The 25,818-nt window shown below is 41.5% G+C and overlaps 1 protein-coding gene across 1 annotated transcript in view; it reads right to left on the bottom strand.

Annotated features, from left to right (window-relative positions):
* The window catches only part of Mms19 (MMS19 nucleotide excision repair protein), a 561,976-nt gene that overhangs the window by 204,438 nt on the left and 331,720 nt on the right, over positions 1-25,818 (bottom strand). The window contains 1 exon segment of the mRNA XM_071662204.1: positions 3,553-3,725. Coding sequence (XP_071518305.1) covers positions 3,553-3,725 — 173 coding nt within the window.

The raw sequence follows: 25,818 nt of genomic DNA, 5'->3' as shown, positions 1-25,818 counted from the left end.
AAAACACTTCACTTCCTCCAATTTTTCTCCATTCAAACTCACATTCCAATTAACTTATCCCTCAAACCTACCGAACCTAATAACCTTGCTGTTATTCACATTTACTTTCAACTCTCTCCTCCCACACACTTTTCCAAACTCAGTTACCAACTTCTGCAGTTGCACACTCGAATCAGCCACCAGAGCTGCTTCATTGGCGAACAACAACTGACTCACTTCCCAAGCCCTCTCATCCCCAACAGACTGAATACTTGCCCCTCTCTGCAAAACTATGTCATTTACCTCCCTAACCACCCCATCCATAAACAAATTAAACAACCATGGGGAAATCACACATCCATGCCACAGACCGACCTTCACTGGGAACCAATCACTCTCCTCTCTTCCTTCTCATACACATGCCTTGCATTCTTGGTAAAAACTTTTCACTGCTTCTAACAACTTACCTCTCACTCGAAATACTCTGAAGACCTTCCACAAAACATCTCTATCAATCCTATCATATGCCTTCTCCAGATCCATAAATGCTTTACACAAATCCATTTATTTTTCTAAGTATTTCTCACATACATTCTTTAAAGCAAACATCTCATCCTCTACCACTTCTGAAACCACACTGCTCTTCCCTAATCTGACGCTCTGTACATAACTTCACCCTCTCAATCAATACCTCTCATATAATTTCCCAGGAATACTCAACAAACTTATGCCTCTATAATTTGAACACCACCTTCATCTACTTTGCCTTTGTACAATGGCACTATGCATGCATTTTGCCAATCCTGAGGCACTTCACCATGATCCATACATACACTGAATGCCATACAGCCATACCAACCAACATATATATACTGTATATATATTAACATATAGACATATATACATATACATACACATATCCAGAATCATACATATACATACATGTACATGTTCATACTTGCTTCCCTTCATCAATTCCAGGCCCTACCCTGCCTTACATGAAACATTATCGCTACCCCTTGCTTCAGCAAGGAAGCACCAGGAAAACAGACAAAAGAGGCCACATTTGTTCACACTCAGTCTCTAGCTGTCATGTGTAATGCACTGAAACCACAGCTCCCTATCCACATCCAGGCCCCACAGACCCTTCCATGGTTTACCCCAGATGTTTCACATGTCCTGGTGCTGAAATACATGGAAAGACATATGGAGAGAACATATACCTTTTTTGTCAAATCATCCTCATTTATTCTCTCCTTATGTCCAAACCATTTCAGCACACCCTCTTCATCTTATTACCATGCCTCTCTCTTACCCTATTATTACCTACTCAAGCAACCCTTCTCACACCACATCCTGTCCTGAAACATTTCAATTCAAACACCTCCAACCTTTTTTGTACATTCTCATCTACAGCCCATGCCTCACATTCATATAACAGCACTGAAACTATCATACCTCCAAAACATTCCCATTTTCACCATCCCTTACACCAACCTTTCTTTCCATACATTTCCAAATGCTTTCAAAAACTTTGCCCCTTCATCCACTCTTAAGACTCACCTCCGCTTCCACGGTTCCATTTGCTACCATGTCCACTCCCAGGTATCTAAAATACCCTACCTCCTCCAAGGTCTCCCCAATCATACATCACAACTACCTGTCATTCTGCATTGCCAAACCTAATAACCTTTATTCACATTTACTCACAACTGTCTCTTTTCATGGACACCCCAAAAACTCAGACACCAACTTTCACAATTTCTCACTAGAATCTGACACTAGTGCCATGTCATCAGCAAACAAGATCTGACTCACTTTCCAGGCCCCTGCACCCCTTACATAAAGCATATCCAATCCTTCTCTCTAAGATCCTTGCACTTACCTCCCTCATCACCCCATCCATAAACAAATGAAACAACTAAATTGACATCACAAATCCCTGCAGCACACCCACCTTCACCTTGAACCATTCACCCTCCTCTCTACTCACTCACACACATGTCACTCTTTTGATGATAACTCCTCACTGCTTCTAATAGCCTTCCATCTACACCATACATTTGCAACACCTTCCACAAAGCATCTCTATCAACCCTGTCATATGCTTTCTCTAGATTAGATCCATAAATGCTGAATAAAAATCCATCTGTCACCAACCTCTCTGTCACCACTCTCCCATACAGCTTAACGGGTACACCAACTCAGTAAGCTTTTATCTCAGTAATCTGAATGCTCATCTTTGTCCTCCTTGCCTTTATACAGTGGCACTATACATGCATTCTGACATGACCTATACATACAATGAAAATCCTAACTAATCAATAAAGAGGACTGTCACCCCTTTCTTAAAATATTCAACAGCAATAACATCCATTCTAGCCACCTTGCCACATTTCATCTAATGCAAGAGTTTCACCACCTCTTCTCTCTTCACCAAACCACCTTCCTAGCTCAGACATCCTGCATCTGCCACCCTATCATCAAACACATTCAACAGTCCTTCAAAAGTACTCACTTCATCCCCTCTTCACTTCATCACCGACTGTTACTACTTACACCATTTGTTTTTCTCACTCTAACTCCTTCAAAAACATTTCATTCTCCCTGAAGTTTGCTGATACTCACCTTAACTAGCATTTGCCTTCATTTTGATCACTTAGCCCTTTCTCTTGATCTGCCACTTTCCCTTGTACATCTCTAAGTCAGTCTCACTTTTTTGTTGTATGTGCCACCCATACACCTCTTTTTTCTTTCACTTCCAAATTTATATTATAGTTTCACCTCTCACCACCCTATCTCACCTGACCATCTCCCACCTTCTGCATACCACACACTTTTGCACACGCCAGAACTATTTCCCTATACTCCTCCTATTCTTAACCCAATCCCTTAGCTTCATTTACTCTCAACTTCTGCCATAAGACATGGTATTTCTTCATGTAGATCTCTTTTCCAAGCTCACTTACTTTCACCATCCTTTACATACTCATATCATTTCATCTTTCCAAAAACCACTACAAATCTTCAATCAGGTAATGTTCAGACATCCCACCAGCTCACGACATTCATATTTAAAAGTCCCTCTTTTGCATGCCTCTCAATCAATGCTTATCTAGTAATAACTGAGTACCATTTTTCCAACTGATCCATGTACACTTATTTATGTCCCTCTTTTTAATCCAGGTATTCCCAACCACCTGTCCTTCTTCAGCACAACTCCATAAGGTGCTTATTTTTATTCACCTTACTGAGTTCCCTGTGCCCTCAACTGCCACATTACTCATTTTTGTATTTCAATCATCCATTATTAATACCCCATCTTATGCATCATAAATGTTGACATACTCATCTTGGTTACATCCACACACAATCAGACACTCCAGCATGAGTTTTTGAAAGGCTTGGCTCCTTCGGTTCCACCCTTTAGAAATCAAAATAAAGGAAAGGGAAGATATCCAGTTCCCTACACCCATCCCTTTTAGTCACCTTTGGGGAATGCAAGGAATATATGGTTAGAATTCTCTCTTCCCTAGCCCCAGAGACTGTACTTTTGTATATTATAGCAGTCACCTTTTTGACACAGGAGAGATGTAGACAACACTGCTGGACTGACAGAGACAGAGAGTCTTCTGCCCATTCCCAAACAACAGGCAGCACACTACAAATCAGAAGTTTTCCTGTGGTTAGGATGGCAAGAGTCTCCAAGATCTGACTGCTGTTCACACCTGATCTGGCTGGGTCACCTGATAAGAAACATCAGATTATTATAATTTAGAAACTTTAAGAGCAAAGGGAACAGAGAAAATGGATGATTCTATTGGTAGTGAACCTTCCTTCAAATCTAGCGCTGTACCTCTGCAGTACACACATATTTCCAGTCTAGATATTCATAATCCAAAAAAATCTGAATGCCAAAGCATAAGGAAGTAGTGCTCCATGTTTTTCTTATATCTATCTGTTCTGTTATTTTGAACTTATTCTTCACACACAATGGTGTCCAACAAGTATCCATCTTCCATGCAACTGTTGAACTCCAATTTAGTATAAATTATTCTTTTCTTAGCTGGGGAAACAAGAAAGAATTTTGAACAAGTACAATAAATAATTAATCTTAAACTTTTAACTCCTGAAGCAGGTTTCCTTTCCATCCCTGTGTGTCTTAGGTTTTCATGTTGTACACTATTTTTTTCATACTTGTCCACTGTTTCCTATGAAAGTGAGGTACTGCAGGGAACAGACAAAGAAACAGTCATTCACTCACATTTACTTTCCAACTGGTATGTGTAATCACTAACACCACAGCCCCTATTTACAACCAAGCACCACAGAACTTTCCATGGTTTCTCCTGACTAATTCATAAGCCCTTGTTTAGTCCAATGATAGAACATCTCCCCCTGTATACCACATCAGACTAATTCACTCTATCCTGGGCATGCCTTACACCCTTCCGCATGTTTAGGTCCTGCGCACCTAAAACCTTTTTCACCCCATCCTTCTTTCTCTGATTCAATCTTCCAGTTGTTCTTGTTCCCTAAACTTCTAATACATATATCCTATTTGTCAACCTTTCCTGACTCATTCTGTCCATGTGTCCAAACCAATACAACATACCTTTCTCAGCTCACTTTATAATGACATTACTGACAAGTTCAAAAGTAAACTATATCTCGGCAATATTTACAGACCTAAGCAAAAAGATGATGCTATAGCATCATCTTTTTGCTTAGGTCTGTAAATGAAATCAAAACTATAGGTGTGTGGATGTAACCAAGATGTGAAAAAAGGAGAGATAGGTAGTATGTTTGAGGAAAGGAACCTGGATGTTTTGGCTCTGAGTGAAACGAAGCTCAAGGGTAAAGGGGAAGAGTGGTTTGGGAATGTCTTGGGAGTAAAGTCAGGGGTTAGTGAGAAGACAAGAGCAAGGGAAGGAGTAGCAATACTCCTGAAACAGGAGTTGTGGGAGCATGTGATAGAATGTAAGAAAGTAAATTCTCGATTAATATGGGTAAAACTGAAAGTTGATGGAGAGAGATGGGTGATTATTGGTGCATATGCACCTGGGCATGAGAAGAAAGATCATGAGAGGCAAGTGTTTTGGGAGCAGCTGAATGAGTGTGTTAGTGGTTTTGATGCACGAGACCGGGTTATAGTGATGGGTGATTTGAATGCAAAGGTGAGTAATGTGGCAGTTGAGGGAATAATTGGTATCCATGGGGTGTTCAGTGTTGTAAATGGAAATGGTGAAGAGCTTGTAGATTTATGTGCTGAAAAAGGACTGATGATTGGGAATACCTGGTTTAAAAAGCGAGATATACATAAGTATACTTATGTAAGTAGGAGAGATGGCCAGAGAGTGTTATTGGATTACGTGTTAATTGACAGGCGCGCGAAAGAGAGACTTTTGGATGTTAATGTGCTGAGAGGTGCAACTGGAGGGATGTCTGATCATTATCTTGTGGAGGCTAAGGTGAAGATTTGTATGGGTTTTCAGAAAAGAAGAGAGAATGTAGGGGTGAAGAGGGTGGTGAGAGTAAGTGAGCTTGGGAAGGAGACTTGTGTGAGGAAGTACCAGGAGAGACTGAGTACAGAATGGAAAAAGGTGAGAACAATGGAAGTAAGGGGAGTGGGGGAGGAATGGGATGTATTTAGGGAATCAGTGATGGATTGCGCAAAAGATGCTTGTGGCATGAGGAGAGTGGGAGGTGGGTTGATTAGAAAGGGTAGTGAGTGGTGGGATGAAGAAGTAAGATTATTAGTGAAAGAGAAGAGAGAGGCATTTGGACGATTTTTGCAGGGAAAAACTGCAATTGAGTGGGAGATGTATAAAAGAAAGAGACAGGAAGAGAAAGGTGCAAGAGGTGAAAAAAAGGGCAAATGAGAGTTGGGGTGAGAGAGTATCATTAAATTTTAGGGAGGATAAAAAGATGTTCTGGAAGGAGGTAAATAAAGTGCGTAAGACAAGGGAGCAAATGGGAACTTCAGTGAAGGGCACAAATGGGGAGGTGATAACAAGTAGTGGTGATGTGAGAAGGAGATGGAGTGAGTATTTTGAAGGTTTGTTGAATGTGTTTGATGATAGAGTGGCAGATATAGGGTGTTTTGGTCGTGGTGGTGTGCAAAGTGAGAGGGTTAGGGAAGATGATTTGGTAAACAGAGAAGAGGTAGTAAAAGCTTTGCGGAAGATGAAAGCCGGCAAGGCAGCAGGTTTGGATGGTATTGCAGTGGAATTTATTAAAAAAGGGGGTGACTGTATTGTTGACTGGTTGGTAAGGTTATTTAATGTATGTATGACTCATGGTGAGGTGCCTGAGGATTGGCGGAATGCGTGCATAGTGCCATTGTACAAAGGCAAAGGGGATAAGAGTGAGTGCTCAAATTACAGAGGTATAAGTTTGTTGAGTATTCCTGGTAAATTATTTATATTTATTTATTTATTATACTTTGTCGCTGTCTCCCACGTTTGCGAGGTAGCGCAAGGAAATAGACGAAAGAAATGGCCCAACCCCCCCCCCCATACACATGTATATACATACGTCCACATACGCAAATATACATACCTACACAGCTTTCCATGGTTTACCCCAGACGCTTCACATGCCTTGATTCAATCCACTGACAGCACGTCAACCCCGGTATACCACATCGCTCCAATTCACTCTATTCCTTGCCCTCCTTTCACCTTCCTGCATATTCAGGCCCCGATCACACAAAATCTTTTTCACTCCATCTTTCCACCTCCAATTTGGTCTCCCTCTTCTCCTCGTTCCCTCCACCTCCGACACGTATATCCTCTTGGTCAATCTTTCCTCACTCATTCTCTCCATGTGCCCAAACCACTTCAAAACACCCTCTTCTGCTCTCTCAACCACGCTCTTTTTATTTCCACACATCTCTCTTACCCTTACGTTACTCACTCGATCAAACCACCTCACACCACACATTGTCCTCAAACAGAGAAGAGGTAGTAAAAGCTTTGCGGAAGATGAAAGCCGGCAAGGCAGCAGGTTTGGATGGTATTGCAGTGGAATTTATTAAAAAAGGGGGTGACTGTATTGTTGACTGGTTGGTAAGGTTATTTAATGTATGTATGACTCATGGTGAGGTGCCTGAGGATTGGCGGAATGCGTGCATAGTGCCATTGTACAAAGGCAAAGGGGATAAGAGTGAGTGCTCAAATTACAGAGGTATAAGTTTGTTGAGTATTCCTGGTAAATTATTTATATTTATTTATTTATTATACTTTGTCGCTGTCTCCCGCGTTTGCGAGGTAGCGCAAGGAAATAGACGAAAGAAATGGCCCACACCCCCCCCCCATACACATGTATATACATACGTACACATACGCAAATATACATACCTACACAGCTTTCCATGGTTTACCCCAGACGCTTCACATGCCTTGATTCAATCCACTGACAGCACGTCAACCCCGGTATACCACATCGCTCCAATTCACTCTATTCCTTGCCCTCCTTTCACCTTCCTGCATATTCAGGCCCCGATCACACAAAATCTTTTTCACTCCATCTTTCCACCTCCAATTTGGTCTCCCTCTTCTCCTCGTTCCCTCCACCTCCGACACGTATATCCTCTTGGTCAATCTTTCCTCACTCATTCTCTCCATGTGCCCAAACCACTTCAAAACACCCTCTTCTGCTCTCTCAACCACGCTCTTTTTATTTCCACACATCTCTCTTACCCTTACGTTACTCACTCGATCAAACCACCTCACACCACACATTGTCCTCAAACATCTCATTTCCAGCACATCCATCCTCCTGCGCACAACTCTATCCATAGCCCACGCCTCGCAACCATACAACATTGTTGGAACCACTATTCCTTCAAACATACCCATTTTTGCTTTCCGAGATAATGTTCTCGACTTCCACACATTCTTCAAGGCCCCCAGAATTTTCGCCCCCTCCCCCACCCTATGATCCACTTCCGCTTCCATGGTTCCATCCGCTGCCAGATCCACTCCCAGATATCTAAAACACTTCACTTCCTCCAGTTTTTCTCCATTCAAACTCACCTCCCAATTGACTTGACCCTCAACCCTACTGTACCTAATAACCTTGCTCTTATTCACATTTACTCTTAACTTTCTTCTTCCACACACTTTACCAAACTCAGTCACCAGCTTCTGCAGTTTCTCACATGAATCAGCCACCAGCGCTGTATCATCAGCGAACAACAACTGACTCACTTCCCAAGCTCTCTCATCCCCAACAGACTTCATACTTGCCCCTCTTTCCAATCCTATTGGGAGGATATTGATTGAGAGGGTGAAGGCATGTACAGAGCATCAGATTGGGGAAGAGCAGTGTGGTTTCAGAAGTGGTAGAGGATGTGTGGATCAGGTGTTTGCTTTGAAGAATGTATGTGAGAAATACTTAGAAAAGCAAATGGATTTGTATGTAGCATTTATGGATCTGGAGAATGCATATGATAGAGTTGATAGAGATGCTCTGTGGAAGGTATTAAGAATATATGGTGTGGGAGGCAAGTTGTTAGAAGCAGTGAAAAGTTTTTATCAAGGATGTAAGGCATGTGTACGTGTAGGAAGAGAGGAAAGTGATTGGTTCTCAGTGAATGTAGGTTTGCGGCAGGGGTGTGTGATGTCTCCATGGTTGTTTAATTTGTTTATGGATGGGGTTGTTAGGGAGGTGAATGCAAGAGTTTTGGAAAGAGGGGCAAGTATGAAGTCTGTTGGGGATGAGAGAGCTTGGGAAGTGAGTCAGTTGTTGTTCGCTGACGATACAGCGCTGGTGGCTGATTCATGTGAGAAACTGCAGAAGCTGGTGACTGAGTTTGGTAAAGTGTGTGAAAGAAGAAAGTTAAGAGTAAATGTGAATAAGAGCAAGGTTATTAGGTACAGTAGGGTTGAGGGTCAAGTCAATTGGGAGGTGAGTTTGAATGGAGAAAAACTGAAGGAAGTGAAGTGTTTTAGATATCTGGGAGTGGATCTGGCAGCGGATGGAACCATGGAAGCGGAAGTGGATCATAGGGTGGGGGAGGGGGCGAAAATTCTGGGAGCCTTGAAGAATGTGTGGAAGTCGAGAACATTATCTCGGAAAGCAAAAATGGGTATGTTTGAAGGAATAGTGGTTCCAACAATGTTGTATGGTTGCGAGGCGTGGGCTATGGATAGAGTTGTGCGCAGGAGGATGGATGTGCTGGAAATGAGATGTTTGAGGACAATATGTGGTGTGAGGTGGTTTGATCGAGTAAGTAACGTAAGGGTAAGAGAGATGTGTGGAAATAAAAAGAGCGTGGTTGAGAGAGCAGAAGAGGGTGTTTTGAAATGGTTCGGGCACATGGAGAGAATGAGTGAGGAAAGATTGACCAAGAGAATATATGTGTCGGAGGTGGAGGGAACGAGAAGAGGGAGACTAAATTGGAGGTGGAAAGATGGAGTGAAAAAGATTTTGTATGATCGGGGCCTGAACATGCAGGAGGGTGAAAGGAGGGCAAGGAATAGAGTGAATTGGAGCGATGTGGTATACCGGGGTTGACGTGCTGTCAGTGGATTGAATCAAGGCATGTGAGGCGTCTGGGGTAAACCATGGAAAGCTGTGTAGGTATGTATATTTGCGTGTGTGGACGTATGTATATACATGTGTATGGGGGTGGGTTGGGCCATTTCTTTCATCTGTTTCCTTGCGCTACCTCGCAAACGCGGGAGACAGCGACAAAAAAAAAAAAAAAAAAAAAAAAAAAAAAAAAAAAAAAAAAAAGGTCTGTAAATGAAATCAAAACTATAGTAAACAAGAAAGAGGTTATAATAGTAGGAGACTTCAACATTCTAAACATGAACTGGAACATGTTAACAGATGATCAAGAGAGAACAAGACTAACGGAACTGATTGAAGATGGTTTTCTAGAACAGTTAATCAAAATACTAACTAGAGGTAAAAACATTCTTGATCTTGTCCTCACCAGTGACACAAACTTAATCAACGTTTGCAAAGCAGCGATGACAGTTTGATTAAATTAAAGATGAATTTATATTACGAAATAAATGAAAAACTCTTGATCCGAGATTACAGGCAAGCAACTTTTGAAAACATCAGACAAGAAATTCACAATGCCAATTGGACAAAACTTGACGTGGAGTAATTCTAAAAATGCACTACTCAAGATTGAAGATAAACATATTCCATGAAATACGAAGAGAACTTAGAATATTTCAAAACCACTATGGATGAATAGGAAAATAGAAGGACTAATTTGCTAAATGAAGAAAACATATAAGAAATTTGAATCAATGGGAACTGATGAAAATCACAAGAATAAATCAAAATCCACAGAGAGTGTAAGGTCATAAGAAAGAGTAAAGACGAGGAAGAAAAAAGAATTTCCTTGAAAGTTAAGTATTATCATAAAGAATTCTTCAAATATATAAAACAAAGGAAGACAGCAAAAGAAGGAATTAGATCATTATGAAATGAACATGAAACACTATTCCTTTAACTCTGTATTCAACAATGAAGAAACATCTCAAATACTGCAACCAATGAAAATGTTTCAAGGATATGATGAAGAAGAGTTGAAGGTTAGAGAAATAAAGATCTATGAAGTACTTATATACCATGGTCAATCAAATCCTAACATTGAATTACATTAAATTAAATTAAATCCTAACTATTCCTTTAACTCTGTATTCACAAATGAAGAAACATCTCAAATACTGCAACCAATGAGAATGTTTCAAGGATCTGATGAAGAAGAATTCAAGGTTAGAGAAACAAAGAGCTTTGAAGTACTTATATACCTGGACCAATTAAATCCTAACAAATCCAACAGCCCAGATAGCTTAACTCCAAGAATCTTAAATGAGGTCATGGGACAGCTGATATACCCCATATCAAAAATATTCAACAAATCTCTATTGGATGCTCAGGTGCAAACTGACTGGAAACTAGCAAATGTTACTCCTTTATATAAAAAAGATGAAAAGGGTGCCTTGAACTACTGCCCAATCAGACTTATGTCAGTGTTAGGTGAAAGCTGGAAAAAATAATACGATAAAACTCATGTTTCTAGATCACAGAATTACACTGGACAACCAACACAGTTTCCACAATAGAAGATCTTGCCAGACAAATATGTTGGAATTTTTAATGTTATTAATCAGAATTGGGACAAAAGAAAAGTACCGTCTGACGTAGAATATTTTTAATTCTAAAAGGCTTTCAATGAAGTATCTCACAAGAGACTTTTACATTAACTCAAAGCACACAAAATCAGTGAATAACTCTGTACATGGATCAAAAACTGACTTACAAGAAGAAAGCATCGTGTAGTGTTAAGTGGCAGAGCGTCAGATTGGCTAGACATAACAAGTGGTGTGCCACATGGGTCAGTCCTTGGCCCAATTCTTTTCATAATATACATTAATGGCCTAGAACTATGTCTCATATCTAAGATCTCCAAATCTGATGTAGAGGTAGAGCTGTAAACAGGCAGGCTGCAAAATGGTTCAAAGAGATTTTAACTTACTAGCAGAGTGGTCAGACCGATGGCAAATGAAGTTTAATGTTGACAAGAGTTATGCACTTTAAAGACAAGACTATGTTACGACTACAAGCTATTCAGAAACTCTCTAACTAAAGTAAATGAAGAAAAGGACCTTGGAGTTGTTATTAGCAACAATCTGAAGTACACTAAACAGTGTCAAGCAGCAAGTAAAAAAGGCAACCAAATGTTAGGTTGCATAGTCAGGAACAAAAATTACAAGACATAAGAAACAATTCTCACACTTTATAATTCTCTAGTAAGACTACACCTTGAATATGCAGGCCAGTTTTGGTTCCCAAACTATAAAAAAGATGAGGAAAAATTACAGTAAGTACACAGACATGTGACAAAATTGATCCCATCCCTTAGAAATCTGGCATAAGAAGAGAGGCTAAAATGACAGGATCTTTTCTCACTTAAAAATTACAAAATGGTTACCAGGACAAATGGAATAAAACTCAAAGCTACATGAGAAAAAGAACAGGAATAAGTTACCATAAGACACAGTGAACGTTAAGACTAGAAATACCTTCAAAAGCCGTTTAGACAAATATCTTATAAATTCAGGTATAATAAAAAAAAAAAGCCAAAAATAAACTGTATAAACAACAACAATATTAAGGACAATAGAAGGCTAATGTGCAGCAGTGGGGAGTTGGTGATAGCTTAAAAAAACTGCTGAGAAGAATTACATTTTCTTGTAAAGTTAAACTTTGTATATTTACCACACAAACAAGTTGTGGGCCAATCAGGACTCCTGTTGTTGGTCTTCCTAATGTAAATCACAATCTTCTTATTACCACACCTTTCCCTTATCCTATAATTTGTTACACAATCAACCCTCTTTATGCCATATATTGTCTTCACACGTTCCATTTCCAATACATTCATCCCCTTAAATATTCTCATCTATAGGAGCTTGGAATGCTCAAAGATCACAGTGTTTTATCTGAAACTTTGACATGCTGCAAGGATTCCATAGCAGGAGAGTTCTTTCAGGTTTTAATTGCAATACTTGTATCTGTGGGGGTGAAGGATGGGTGGAAAGTTGTTTCAAGATGGATTTTGTGTTGATATATCATCACTTATTTATCATTTATGTATTCACTTATTTTACTTTGTCGCTGTCTCCCGTGTTAGTGAGGTAGCACAAGGAAACAGACGAAAGAATGGCCCAACCCACCCCCATACACATGTATATACATACATGTCCACACACGCAAATATACATACCTATACATCTCAACGTATACATCTATATACACAAACAGACATATACATATATAGACTTGAACATACATGAAATAACAAGCCCCTCCCCTGCATGTGTACGAGGTAGCACTAGGAAAAGACAACAAAGGCCACATTCGGTCAAACTCAGTCTCTAGCTGTCATGTAATAATGCACCGAAACCACAGCTCCCTTTCCAAATCCAGGCCCCACAGAACTTTCCATGGTTTACCCCGGGCACTTCACATGCCCTGGTTCAATCCACTGACAGCAAGTCGACCTCGGTATACCACATTGTTCCAATTCACTCTATTCCTTGCATGCCTCTCACCCTCCTGCATGTTCAGGCCCCGATCAATTAAAATCTTTTTCACTCCATCTGTCCACCTCCAATTTGGTCTCCCACTTCTCGTTCCCTCCACCTCTGACACATATATCCTCTTGGTCAATCTTTCCTCACTCATTCTCTCCATGTGACCAAACCATTTCAAAACACCCTCCTCTGCACTCTCAACCACACTCTTTTTATTACCTCACATCTCTCTTACCCTATTATTGCTTACTTGATCAAACCACCTCACACCACATACTGTGCTCAAACATCTCACTTCCAGCACATCCACCCTCCTCCGCACAACTCTATCTATAGCACATGCCTTGCAACCATATAACATTGTTGGAACCACTATTCCTTCAAACATACCCATTTTTGCTTTCCAAGATAATGTTCTCAACTTCCACACATTCTTCAATGCTCCCAGAACTTTTGCCCCCTCCCCCACCTTATGATTCACTTCTGCTTCCATGGTTCCATCCGCTGCCAAATCCACTCCCAGATATCTAAAACACTTCACTTCCTCCAGTTTTTCTCCATTCAAACTTACTGTACCTAATAAACTTGCTCTTATTCACATTTACTCTCAGCTTTCTTTCACACACTTTACCAAACTCAGTCACCAGCTTCTGCAGTTTCTCTCACGAATCAGACACCAGTGCTGTATCATCAGCGAACAACAACTGACTCACTTCCCAAGCTCTCTCATCCACAATAGACTGCATACTTGCCCCTTCACCTCCCTAACAACCCCATCCATAAACAAATCAAACAACCATGGAGACATCACACACCCCTGCCCAAACCAACATTCACTGAGAACCAACCACTTTCCTCTCTTCCTACACGTACACATGCCGTACATCCTTGATAAAAACTTTTCAGTGCTTCTAACAACTTGCCTCCCACACCATATATTCTTAATACCTTCCACAGAGCATCTCTATCAACTCTATCATATGCTTTCCAGATCCATAAATGCTACATACAAATCCATTTGCTTTTCTAAGTATTTCTCACATACATTCTTCAAAGCAAACACCTGATCCACACATCCTCTACCACTTCTGAAACTACACTGCTCTTCCCCAATCTGATGCTCTGTACATGCCTTCACCCTCTCAATCAATAACCTACCATATGATTTCCCTGGAATACTTAACAAACTTATACCTCTGTAACTTGAGAACTCACTGTTATCCCCTTTCATCCCCTTTGCCTTTGTACAATGGCACTATGCATGCATTTCGCCAATCTTCAGGCACCTCACCATGAGTCATACACATTAAATATCCTTAGCAACCAGTCAACAATACAGTCACCCCCTTTTTTAACAAATTCCACTGCAATACCATCCAAACCCGCTGCATTGATGGCTTTCATCTTCTGCCAAGCTTTTGCTACCTCTTCTCTGTTTATCAAATCATTTTTCCTAACCCTCTCACTTCGCACACCACCTCGACCAAAACACCCTATATCTGCCACTCTATCATCAAACACATTCAACAAACCTTCAAAATACTCACTCCATCTCCTTCTCACATCACCACTACTTGTTATCACCTCCCCATTAGCCCCCTTCACTGATGTTCTCATTTGTTCCCTTGTCTTACGCACTTTATTTACCTCCTTCCCAAACATCTTTTTATTCTCCCTAAAATTTAATGATACTCTCTCACAACAACTCTCATTTGCCCTCTTTTTCACCTATTACACCTTTCTCTTGACCTCCTGCCTCTTTCTTTTATACATCTCCCACTCATTTGCATTATTTCCCTGTAAAAATCGCCCAAATGCCTCTCTCTTCTCTTTCACTAATACTCTTACTTCTTCATTCCACCACTTACTACCCTTTCTAATCTGCCCACCTCCCACGCCATCACCTCCCACGCCATCACTGATTCCCTAAATACATCCCTTTCTTCCCCCACTCCCCTTATGGCCTTTGTTCTCACCCTTTTTTCCATTCTGTACTCAGTCTCTCTTGGTACTTCCTCACACAAGTCTCCTTCCCAAGCTCGCTTACACTCACCATTCTCTTCACCCCAACATTCTCTCTTCTTTCTGAAAACATCTACAAATCTTCACCTTCACCTCCACAAGATAATGATCAGACATCCCTCCAGTTGCACCTCTGAGCACATTAACATCCAAAAGTCTCTCTTTCACGCACCTATCAATCAACACGTAATCCAATAACGTTCTCTGGCCATCTCTCCATCTTACATACGTATACTTATGTATATCTCGCTTTTTAAACCAGGTATTCCCAATCACCAGTCCTTTTTCAGCACATAAATCTACAAGCTCTTCACCATTTTCATTTACAACACTGAACACCCCATGTACACCAATTATTCCCTCAACTGCTACATTACTCACCTTTGCATTCAAATCACCCATCACTATAACCCTGTCTCGTGCATCAAAACTACTAACACACTCACTCAGCTGCTCCCAAAACACTTGCCTCTCATGATCTTTCTTCTCATGCCCAGGTGCATATGCACCAATAATCACTCATCTCTCTCCATCAACTTTCAGTTTAACCCATATCAATCTAGAGTTTACTTTCTTACACTCTTTCACATACTCCCACAACTCCTATTTCAGGAGTAGTGCTACTCCTTCCCTTGCTCTTGTCCTCTCACTAACCCCTGACTTTACTCCCAAGACATTCCCAAACCACTCTTCCCCTTTACCCTTGAGTTTCGTTTCACTCAGAGCCAAAACATCCAGGTTCCTTTCCTCAACCATACTACCTATCTCTTCTTTTTTGTCATCTTGGTTACATCCACACACATTTAGACAACCTAATCTGAGCCTTCGAGGAGGATGAGCACTCCCCACGTGACTCCTTCTTCTGTTTCCCCTTTTAGAAAGTTAAAATACAGGGAGGGGAGGGTTTCCAGCCCCCCCCGCTCCCATCCCCTTTAGTCGCCTTCTACGACATGTGAGGAATGCGTGGGAAGTATTTTTTCTCCCCTATCCCCAGAGCATGATTTATATTATATTTATTTTATTTTGCTTTGTCGCTGTCTCCCGCGTTTACGAGGTAACGCAAGGAAACAGATGAAAGAAATGGCCCAACCCACCCCCATACACATGTATATACATACACGTCCACAGTCGCAAATATACATACCTATACATCTCAATATACACATATATATACACACACAGCCACATACATATATACCCATGCACACAATTCACACTGTCTGCCCTTATTCATTCCCTTCGCCACCTCGCCACACAGGGTATATCATACCCTCCCCCCTCATGTGTGCGAGGTAGCGCTAGGAAAAGACAACAGAGGCCCCACTCGTTCACATTCAGTCTCTAGCTGTCATGCAATAATGCCCGAAACCACAGCTCCCTTTCCACATCCAGGCCCCACACAACTTTCCATGGTTTACCCCAGACGCTTCACATGCCCTGATTCAATCCACTGACAGCACGTCAACCCCGGTATACCACATCGATCCAATTCACTCTATTCCTTGCCCGCCTTTCACACTCCTGCATGTTCAGGCGCCGATCACTCAAAATCTTTTTCACTCCATCTTTCCACCTCCAATTTGGTCTCCCACTTCTCCTCGTTCCCTCCGCCTCCGACACATATATCCTCTTGGTCAATCTTTCCTCACTCATTCTCTCCATATGCCCAAACCATTTCAAAACACCTTCTTCTGCTCTCTCAACCACGCTCTTTCTATTTCCACACATCTCTCTTACCCTTACATTACTTACTCGATCAAACCATCTCACACCACACATTGTCCTGAAACATCTCATTTCCAGCACATCCACCCTCCTGCGCACAACTCTATCCATAGCCCACGCCTCGCAACCATACAACATTGTTGGAACCACTATTCCTTCAAACATACCCATTTTTGCTTTCCGAGATAATGTTCTCGACTTCCACACATTCTTCAAGGCTCCCAGGATTATCGTGCTGTATCATCAGCAAACAACAACTGACTCACTTCCCAAGCTCTCTCATCCACAACAGACTTCATACTTGCCCCTCTTTCCAAAACTCTTGCATTCACCTCCCTAACAACCCCATCCATAAACAAATTAAACAACCATGAAGACATCACACACCCCTGCCGCAAACCTACATTCACTGAGAACCAATCACTTTCCTCTCTTCCTACACGTACACATGCCTTACATCCTCGACAAAAACTTTTCACTGCTTCTAACAACTTGCCTCCCACACCATATATTCTTAATACCTTCCACAGAGCATCTCTATCATATGCCTTCTCCAGATCCATAAATGCTACATACAAATCCATTTGCTTTTCTAAGTATTTCTCACATACATTCTTCAAAGCAAACACCTGATCCACACATCCTCTACCACTTCTGAAACCACACTGCTCTTTCCCAATCTGATGTTCTGTACATGCCTTCATGCTCTCAATCAATACCTTCCCATATAATTTACCAGGAATACTCAACAAACTTATACCTATGTAATTTGAGCACTCACTCTTATCCCCTTTGCCTTTGTACAATGGCACTATGCACGCATTCCGCCAATCCTCAGGCACCTCACCATGAGTCATACATACATTAAATAACCTTACCAACCAGTCAACAATACAGTCACCCCCTTTTTTAATAGATTCCACTGCAATACCATCCAAACCTGCTGCCTTGCCGGCTTTCATCTTCCGCAAAGCTTTTACTACCTCTTCTCTGTTTACCAAATCATTTTCCCTAACCCTCTCACTTTGCACACCACCTCGACCAAAACACCCTATATCTGCCACTCTATCATCAAACACATTCAACAAACCTTCAAAATACTCCATCTCCTTCTCACATCACCACTACTTGTTATCACCTCCCCATTAGCACCCTTCACTGAAGTTCCCATTTGCTCCCTTGTCTTATGCACTTTATTTACCTCCTTTCAGAACATCTTTTTATTCTCCCTAAAATTTAATGATACTCTCTCACCCCAACTCTCATTTGCCCTCTTTTTCACCTCTTGCACCTTTCTCTTGACCTCCTGTCTCTTTCTTTTATACATCTCCCACTCAATTGCAGTTTTTCCCTGCAAAAATCGTCCAAATGCCTCTCTCTTCTCTTTCACTAATACTCTTACTTCTTCATCCCACCACTCACTACCCTTTCTAATCAACCCACCTCCCACGCTTCTCATGCCACAAGCATCTTTTGCGCACTCCATCACTGATTCCCTAAATACATCCCATTCCTCCCCCACTCCCCTTACTTCCATTGTTCTCACCTTTTTCCATTCTGTACTCAGTCTCTCCTGGTACTTCCTCACACAAGTCTCCTTCCCAAGCTCACTTACTCTCACCACCCTCTTCACCCCAACATTCACTCTTCTTTTCTGAAAACCCATACAGATCTTCACCTTAGCCTCCACAAGATAATGATCAGACATCCCTCCAGTTGCACCTCTGAGCACATTAACATCCAAAAGTCTCTCTTTCGCACGCCTTTCAATTAACACGTAATCCAATAACGCTCTCTGGCCATCTCTCCTACTTACATACGTATACTTATGTATATCTCGCTTTTTAAACCAGTCCTTTTTCAGCACATAAATCTACAAACTCTTCACCATTTCCATTTACAACACTGAACACCCCATGAACCCCAATTATTCCCTCAACTGCAACATTACTCACCTTTGCATTCAAATCACCCATCACTATAACCCGGTCTTGTGCATCAAAACCACTAACACACTCATTCAGTTGCTCCCAAAACACTTGCCTCTCATGATCTTTCTTCTCATGCCCAGGTGCATATGCACCAATAATCACCCATCTCTCTCCATCAACTTTCAGTTTTACCCATATCAATCTAGAATTTACTTTCTTACATTCTATCACATACTCCCACAACTCCTGTTTCAGGAGTACTGCTACTCCTTCCCTTGCTCTTGTCCTCTCACTAACCCCTGACTTTACTCCCAAGACATTCCCAAACCACTCTTCCCCTTTACCCTTGAGCTTCGTTTCACTCAGAGCCAAAACATCCAGGTTCCTTTCCTCAACCATACTACCTATCTCTTCTTTTTTCTCACCTTGGTTACATCCACACACATTTAGACAACCTAATCTGAGCCTTCGAGGAGGATGAGCACTCCCCACGTGACTCCTTCTTCTGTTTCCCCTTTTAGAAAGTTAAAATACAGGGAGGGGAGGGTTTCCAGCCCCCCCCGCTCCCATCCCCTTTAGTCGCCTTCTACGACATGTGAGGAATGCGTGGGAAGTATTTTTTCTCCCCTATCCCCAGAGCATGATTTATATTATATTTATTTTATTTTGCTTTGTCGCTGTCTCCCGCGTTTACGAGGTAACGCAAGGAAACAGATGAAAGAAATGGCCCAACCCACCCCCATACACATGTATATACATACACGTCCACAGTCGCAAATATACATACCTATACATCTCAATATACACATATATATACACACACAGCCACATACATATATACCCATGCACACAATTCACACTGTCTGCCCTTATTCATTCCCTTCGCCACCTCGCCACACAGGGTATATCATACCCTCCCCCCTCATGTGTGCGAGGTAGCGCTAGGAAAAGACAACAGAGGCCCCACTCGTTCACATTCAGTCTCTAGCTGTCATGCAATAATGCCCGAAACCACAGCTCCCTTTCCACATCCAGGCCCCACACAACTTTCCATGGTTTACCCCAGACGCTTCACATGCCCTGATTCAATCCACTGACAGCACGTCAACCCCGGTATACCACATCGATCCAATTCACTCTATTCCTTGCCCGCCTTTCACACTCCTGCATGTTCAGGCGCCGATCACTCAAAATCTTTTTCACTCCATCTTTCCACCTCCAATTTGGTCTCCCACTTCTCCTCGTTCCCTCCGCCTCCGACACATATATCCTCTTGGTCAATCTTTCCTCACTCATTCTCTCCATATGCCCAAACCATTTCAAAACACCTTCTTCTGCTCTCTCAACCACGCTCTTTCTATTTCCACACATCTCTCTTACCCTTACATTACTTACTCGATCAAACCATCTCACACCACACATTGTCCTGAAACATCTCATTTCCAGCACATCCACCCTCCTCCGCACAACTCTATCCATAGCCCACGCCTCGCAACCATACAACATTGTTGGAACCACTATTCCTTCAAACATACCCATTTTTGCTTTCCGAGATAATGTTCTCGACTTCCACACATTCTTCAAGGCTCCCAGGATTATCGTGCTGTATCATCAGCAAACAACAACTGACTCACTTCCCAAGCTCTCTCATCCACAACAGACTTCATACTTGCCCCTCTTTCCAAAACTCTTGCATTCACCTCCCTAACAACCCCATCCATAAACAAATTAAACAACCATGAAGACATCACACACCCCTGCCGCAAACCTACATTCACTGAGAACCAATCACTTTCCTCTCTTCCTACACGTACACATGCATTACATCCTCGACAAAAACTTTTCACTGCTTCTAACAACTTGCCTCCCACACCATATATTCTTAATACCTTCCACAGAGCATCTCTATTAACTCTATCATATGCCTTCTCCAGATCCATAAATGCTACATACAAATCCATTTGCTTTTCTAAGTATTTCTCACATACATTCTTCAAAGCAAACACCTGATCCACACATCCTCTACCACTTCTGAAACCACACTGCTCTTTCCCAATCTGATGTTCTGTACATGCCTTCATGCTCTCAATCAATACCTTCCCATATAATTTACCAGGAATACTCAACAAACTTATACCTATGTAATTTGAGCACTCACTCTTATCCCCTTTGCCTTTGTACAATGGCACTATGCACGCATTCCGCCAATCCTCAGGCACCTCACCATGAGTCATACATACATTAAATAACCTTACCAACCAGTCAACAATACAGTCACCCCCTTTTTTAATAGATTCCACTGCAATACCATCCAAACCTGCTGCCTTGCCGGCTTTCATCTTCCGCAAAGCTTTTACTACCTCTTCTCTGTTTACCAAATCATTTTCCCTAACCCTCTCACTTTGCACACCACCTCGACCAAAACACCCTATATCTGCCACTCTATCATCAAACACATTCAACAAACCTTCAAAATACTCCATCTCCTTCTCACATCACCACTACTTGTTATCACCTCCCCATTAGCACCCTTCACTGAAGTTCCCATTTGCTCCCTTGTCTTATGCACTTTATTTACCTCCTTTCAGAACATCTTTTTATTCTCCCTAAAATTTAATGATACTCTCTCACCCCAACTCTCATTTGCCCTCTTTTTCACCTCTTGCACCTTTCTCTTGACCTCCTGTCTCTTTCTTTTATACATCTCCCACTCAATTCCAGTTTTTCCCTGCAAAAATCGTCCAAATGCCTCTCTCTTCTCTTTCACTAATACTCTTACTTCTTCATCCCACCACTCACTACCCTTTCTAATCAACCCACCTCCCACGCTTCTCATGCCACAAGCATCTTTTGCGCACTCCATCACTGATTCCCTAAATACATCCCATTCCTCCCCCACTCCCCTTACTTCCATTGTTCTCACCTTTTTCCATTCTGTACTCAGTCTCTCCTGGTACTTCCTCACACAAGTCTCCTTCCCAAGCTCACTTACTCTCACCACCCTCTTCACCCCAACATTCACTCTTCTTTTCTGAAAACCCATACAGATCTTCACCTTAGCCTCCACAAGATAATGATCAGACATCCCTCCAGTTGCACCTCTGAGCACATTAACATCCAAAAGTCTCTCTTTCGCACGCCTTTCAATTAACACGTAATCCAATAACGCTCTCTGGCCATCTCTCCTACTTACATACGTATACTTATGTATATCTCGCTTTTTAAACCAGTCCTTTTTCAGCACATAAATCTACAAACTCTTCACCATTTCCATTTACAACACTGAACACCCCATGAACCCCAATTATTCCCTCAACTGCAACATTACTCACCTTTGCATTCAAATCACCCATCACTATAACCCGGTCTTGTGCATCAAAACCACTAACACACTCATTCAGTTGCTCCCAAAACACTTGCCTCTCATGATCTTTCTTCTCATGCCCAGGTGCATATGCACCAATAATCACCCATCTCTCTCCATCAACTTTCAGTTTTACCCATATCAATCTAGAATTTACTTTCTTACATTCTATCACATACTCCCACAACTCCTGTTTCAGGAGTACTGCTACTCCTTCCCTTGCTCTTGTCCTCTCACTAACCCCTGACTTTACTCCCAAGACATTCCCAAACCACTCTTCCCCTTTACCCTTGAGCTTCGTTTCACTCAGAGCCAAAACATCCAGGTTCCTTTCCTCAAACATACTACCTATCTCTCTTTTTTTCACATCTTGGTTACATCCACACACATTTAGACACCCCAATCTGAGTCTACGAGGAGGATGAGCACTCCCCGCATGACTCCTTCTGTTTCCCATTTTTTAGAAACTTAAAATACAAGGAGGGGAGGATTTCTGGCCCCCTGCTCCCATCCCCTCTAGTCGCCTTCTACGACACGTGAGGAATGCGTGGGAAGTATTCTTTCACCCCTATCCCCAGGGATAATATATATATATATATATATATACACATACATACATACACATACATATGAGCATGATTTATAACCTATAATTCTTCTTTCTTTTATCACACACTGCATATGGTAAATCTATTGTTGTAAGTAAACCAACAGTGAACATTTCTTCTTTCATTCCCCTTTCCTCATTATTTGGTGGATGTTTTTCATCCGGTCCAAAAATACTCAATGATTTGTTCTGTTGTGCTCATGGTTAACTAAATATCCTAATTTAGGCACCAATCACCTTGCAGCTAAATCCATCACTTTTGATTCAACATCTACTGTGTCACTGGCTTTCTCAATAACCTCCCTCAATAAACAATGATCCTGTAAGCTCTGCCCTTTTTATAAATTCTCATCGACTGGCCCAAAAATTTTGCTTACAGTTCTGTCTCTAACAATTCATATCATTCTTCTATAGCTTCACTCAGTGCCTTGGGTTCCTCAGTTTCAATGGCCCCAGGCTCTTATCACAATGCATCAGTCAGTATGCTTCACTTCTGCCCAGCCCTAAAAACTACACCTCCTTCCCCATTATCATGAAATAATAATAATATTGTCCTCAAACTTTTCATATCCAACACATCCACCCTCCTCCGCACAACTCTACAGCCCATGCCTTGCAACCATATAACACTGTTGGAACCACTATTCCTTCAAACGTACCCATTTTTGCTCTCCAAGATAACGTTCTCGCCTTCCTTCCACACATTCTTCAATGCTCCTAAAACCTTCACCCCTTCCCCCACCCTGTGACTCACTTCCACTTCCATGGTTCCATCTGCTGCTAAATCCACTCCCAGATATCTAAAACACTTCACTTCCTCCAGTTTTTCTCCATTCAAACTTACCTCCCAATTAACTTGTCCCTCAACCCTACTGAACCTAATAACCTTCTTCTTATTAACATTTACTCTCAGCTTTCTTCTTTCACACACTTTACCAAACTCAATCACCAATTTCTGCAGTTTCTCATCCGAATCAGCTACCAGCACTGCATCATCAGCAAACAACAACTGACTCACTTCCCAAGCCCTCTCATCTAGAACAGACTGCATACTTGCCCCTCTCTCCAAAATTCTTGCATTCCCCTCCCTAACAACCCTATCTATAAACAAATTAAACAACCATAGAGACATCACGCACCCCTGCCCCAAACTGACATTCACTGGGAAACAATCATTTTCCTCTCTTCCTACTCATACACACGGCTTACATGCCTTACATGAGGATACTATGTGGTGTGAGGTGGTTTGATCAAGTTAGTAATGAAAGGGTAAGAGAGATGTGTGGTAATAAAATGAGTGTGGATGAAAGAGCAGAAGAGGGTGTATTGAAATGGTTTGGTCACATGGAGAGAATGAGTGAGGAAAGATTGACAAAGAGGATGTACGTGTCAGAGGTGAAGGGAATGAGAAGTTGGAGACCAAACTGGAGGTGAAAGGATGGAGTGAAAAAGATTTTGAGCAATCTGGACCTGAACATACAGGAGGGTGAAAGGTGTGCAAGGAATAGAGTGAATTGGAACGATGTGGTATACCGGGGTTGACACGCTGTCAATGGATTGAACCAGGGCATGTGAAGATTCTGGGGTAAACCATGGAAAGTTTTGTAGGGCCTGGATGTGGAAAGGGAGCTGTGGTTTTGGTGCATCACACATGACAGCTAGAGAATGAGTATCAACAAAAGTGGCCTTTGTTGTCTTTTCCTAGCACTACCTTGCGGACTCAAGTAGCCAACTCAAAGGGGCAAAAACCAAAGTAATATCCAAAGAAGGAAAGTGAACAAACATTGCAGAGTATGGTTAGTGGGTCAAGTTTTGAGGTTAGGCTGGGAAAGCTGATATGTTGAACTGTTTTCAACTCCACTCTGTAACCATTCCATTCATTAGAGCAGTATTCCATACAGGGACAGATCTATAAAAGGAGCAAGTGTTTGGAAGAAAAGAAATTTGAACACTGAAATGGGACTACCAGTTTGGAGAAAGACACAGAAATTTCCATAATGAGAAATTTCCACATGTTGGATGTCACAGTAATATCACATTTGTTCAGTGTGTAAAGAGGTGGAATTACTGATCCATGAAAAGAGAGGGAAGTTTTCAGGAATTTTCTACAGAGCTGGGCAGAAGCTGGGATTTGGAAGCATTAAACTTAACCACATTTCATCTTCCTCTCTGAGATACACCATCCAAATCTGAGTTTACCAAAGAAGTTGTGTCAAGACAAGATGCAGATTAAGTGAGAAAGGAAGGCGCAAACTTGAAGCAAGTGTGGTCATTAGCATAAAAGTGCACTTTATTATTTGTATGAGAAGGGAAAGTGTTGATGAAAAGTAGAGAAAATGTTGGAGACAGGATAGAATGTTGAGGGACACTGCTCTAGATAGAGAAAGTGGAGAAAGGCTGATCCATCAACAACTACAGAGATAGATTAGCCAAAAAAAAAGCTATATCTGAGGGATCAAAGTGAGGGATGGAAGCTAACAGAAGAGAACTTGGATATGGGACCCCAACGCTATACCCTAATACTATCAAAAGCTTTGGATATACAAAGGGCAACTACATAGGATTCCCCAAACTCTTTCTGAGCTGATGACCAAACATTAGTAAGACAGGAAAGGATATCGCCAGTGGATCTTGCCTTAAGGAAGCCATATGGGTCATCGGAGAGAAGACTATGAGATTCAAGATATCTGAAGATGGAAGTTGTGGAGAGATTCAAAGACTGCAAACAGTGGAAGTTAATGCAACAAGACAAATAGTGATAGGAGTTAAGATGCTCACTATTCTAGGACCAATTACCCTCCTTATATCTACTGTTTTCATATTCTCTTAGTTCAAGCAGTCAATGGGTCTCACACACCTTCAAAGTTGTAAAAATAACAGTGATACAGTGATATAGTTAGTCAGTACACAAATATGTTTTATCTAAGAATACTTTGAATAAGTTTGTCAATTTTGCCCTCAGGTTGCATATATTTTACCATATAAAAATCTATTCACAGTGTCACTTGTTTACACCAATTCTTAATACATCTTGATACTACTCATGTGTGTGTGTGTGTGTGTGTGTGTGTGTGTGTGTGTGTGTGTGTGTGTGTGTGTGTGTGTGTGCGTGTGTGTGTG

This window comes from Panulirus ornatus, chromosome 5 (genome assembly GCF_036320965.1).
Source record: "Panulirus ornatus isolate Po-2019 chromosome 5, ASM3632096v1, whole genome shotgun sequence".
Lineage (NCBI taxonomy): Eukaryota > Metazoa > Arthropoda > Malacostraca > Decapoda > Palinuridae > Panulirus > Panulirus ornatus.
The sequence above is the reverse complement of the archived record's forward strand: the minus strand, read 5'-3'. Positions and strand labels throughout refer to the sequence as shown.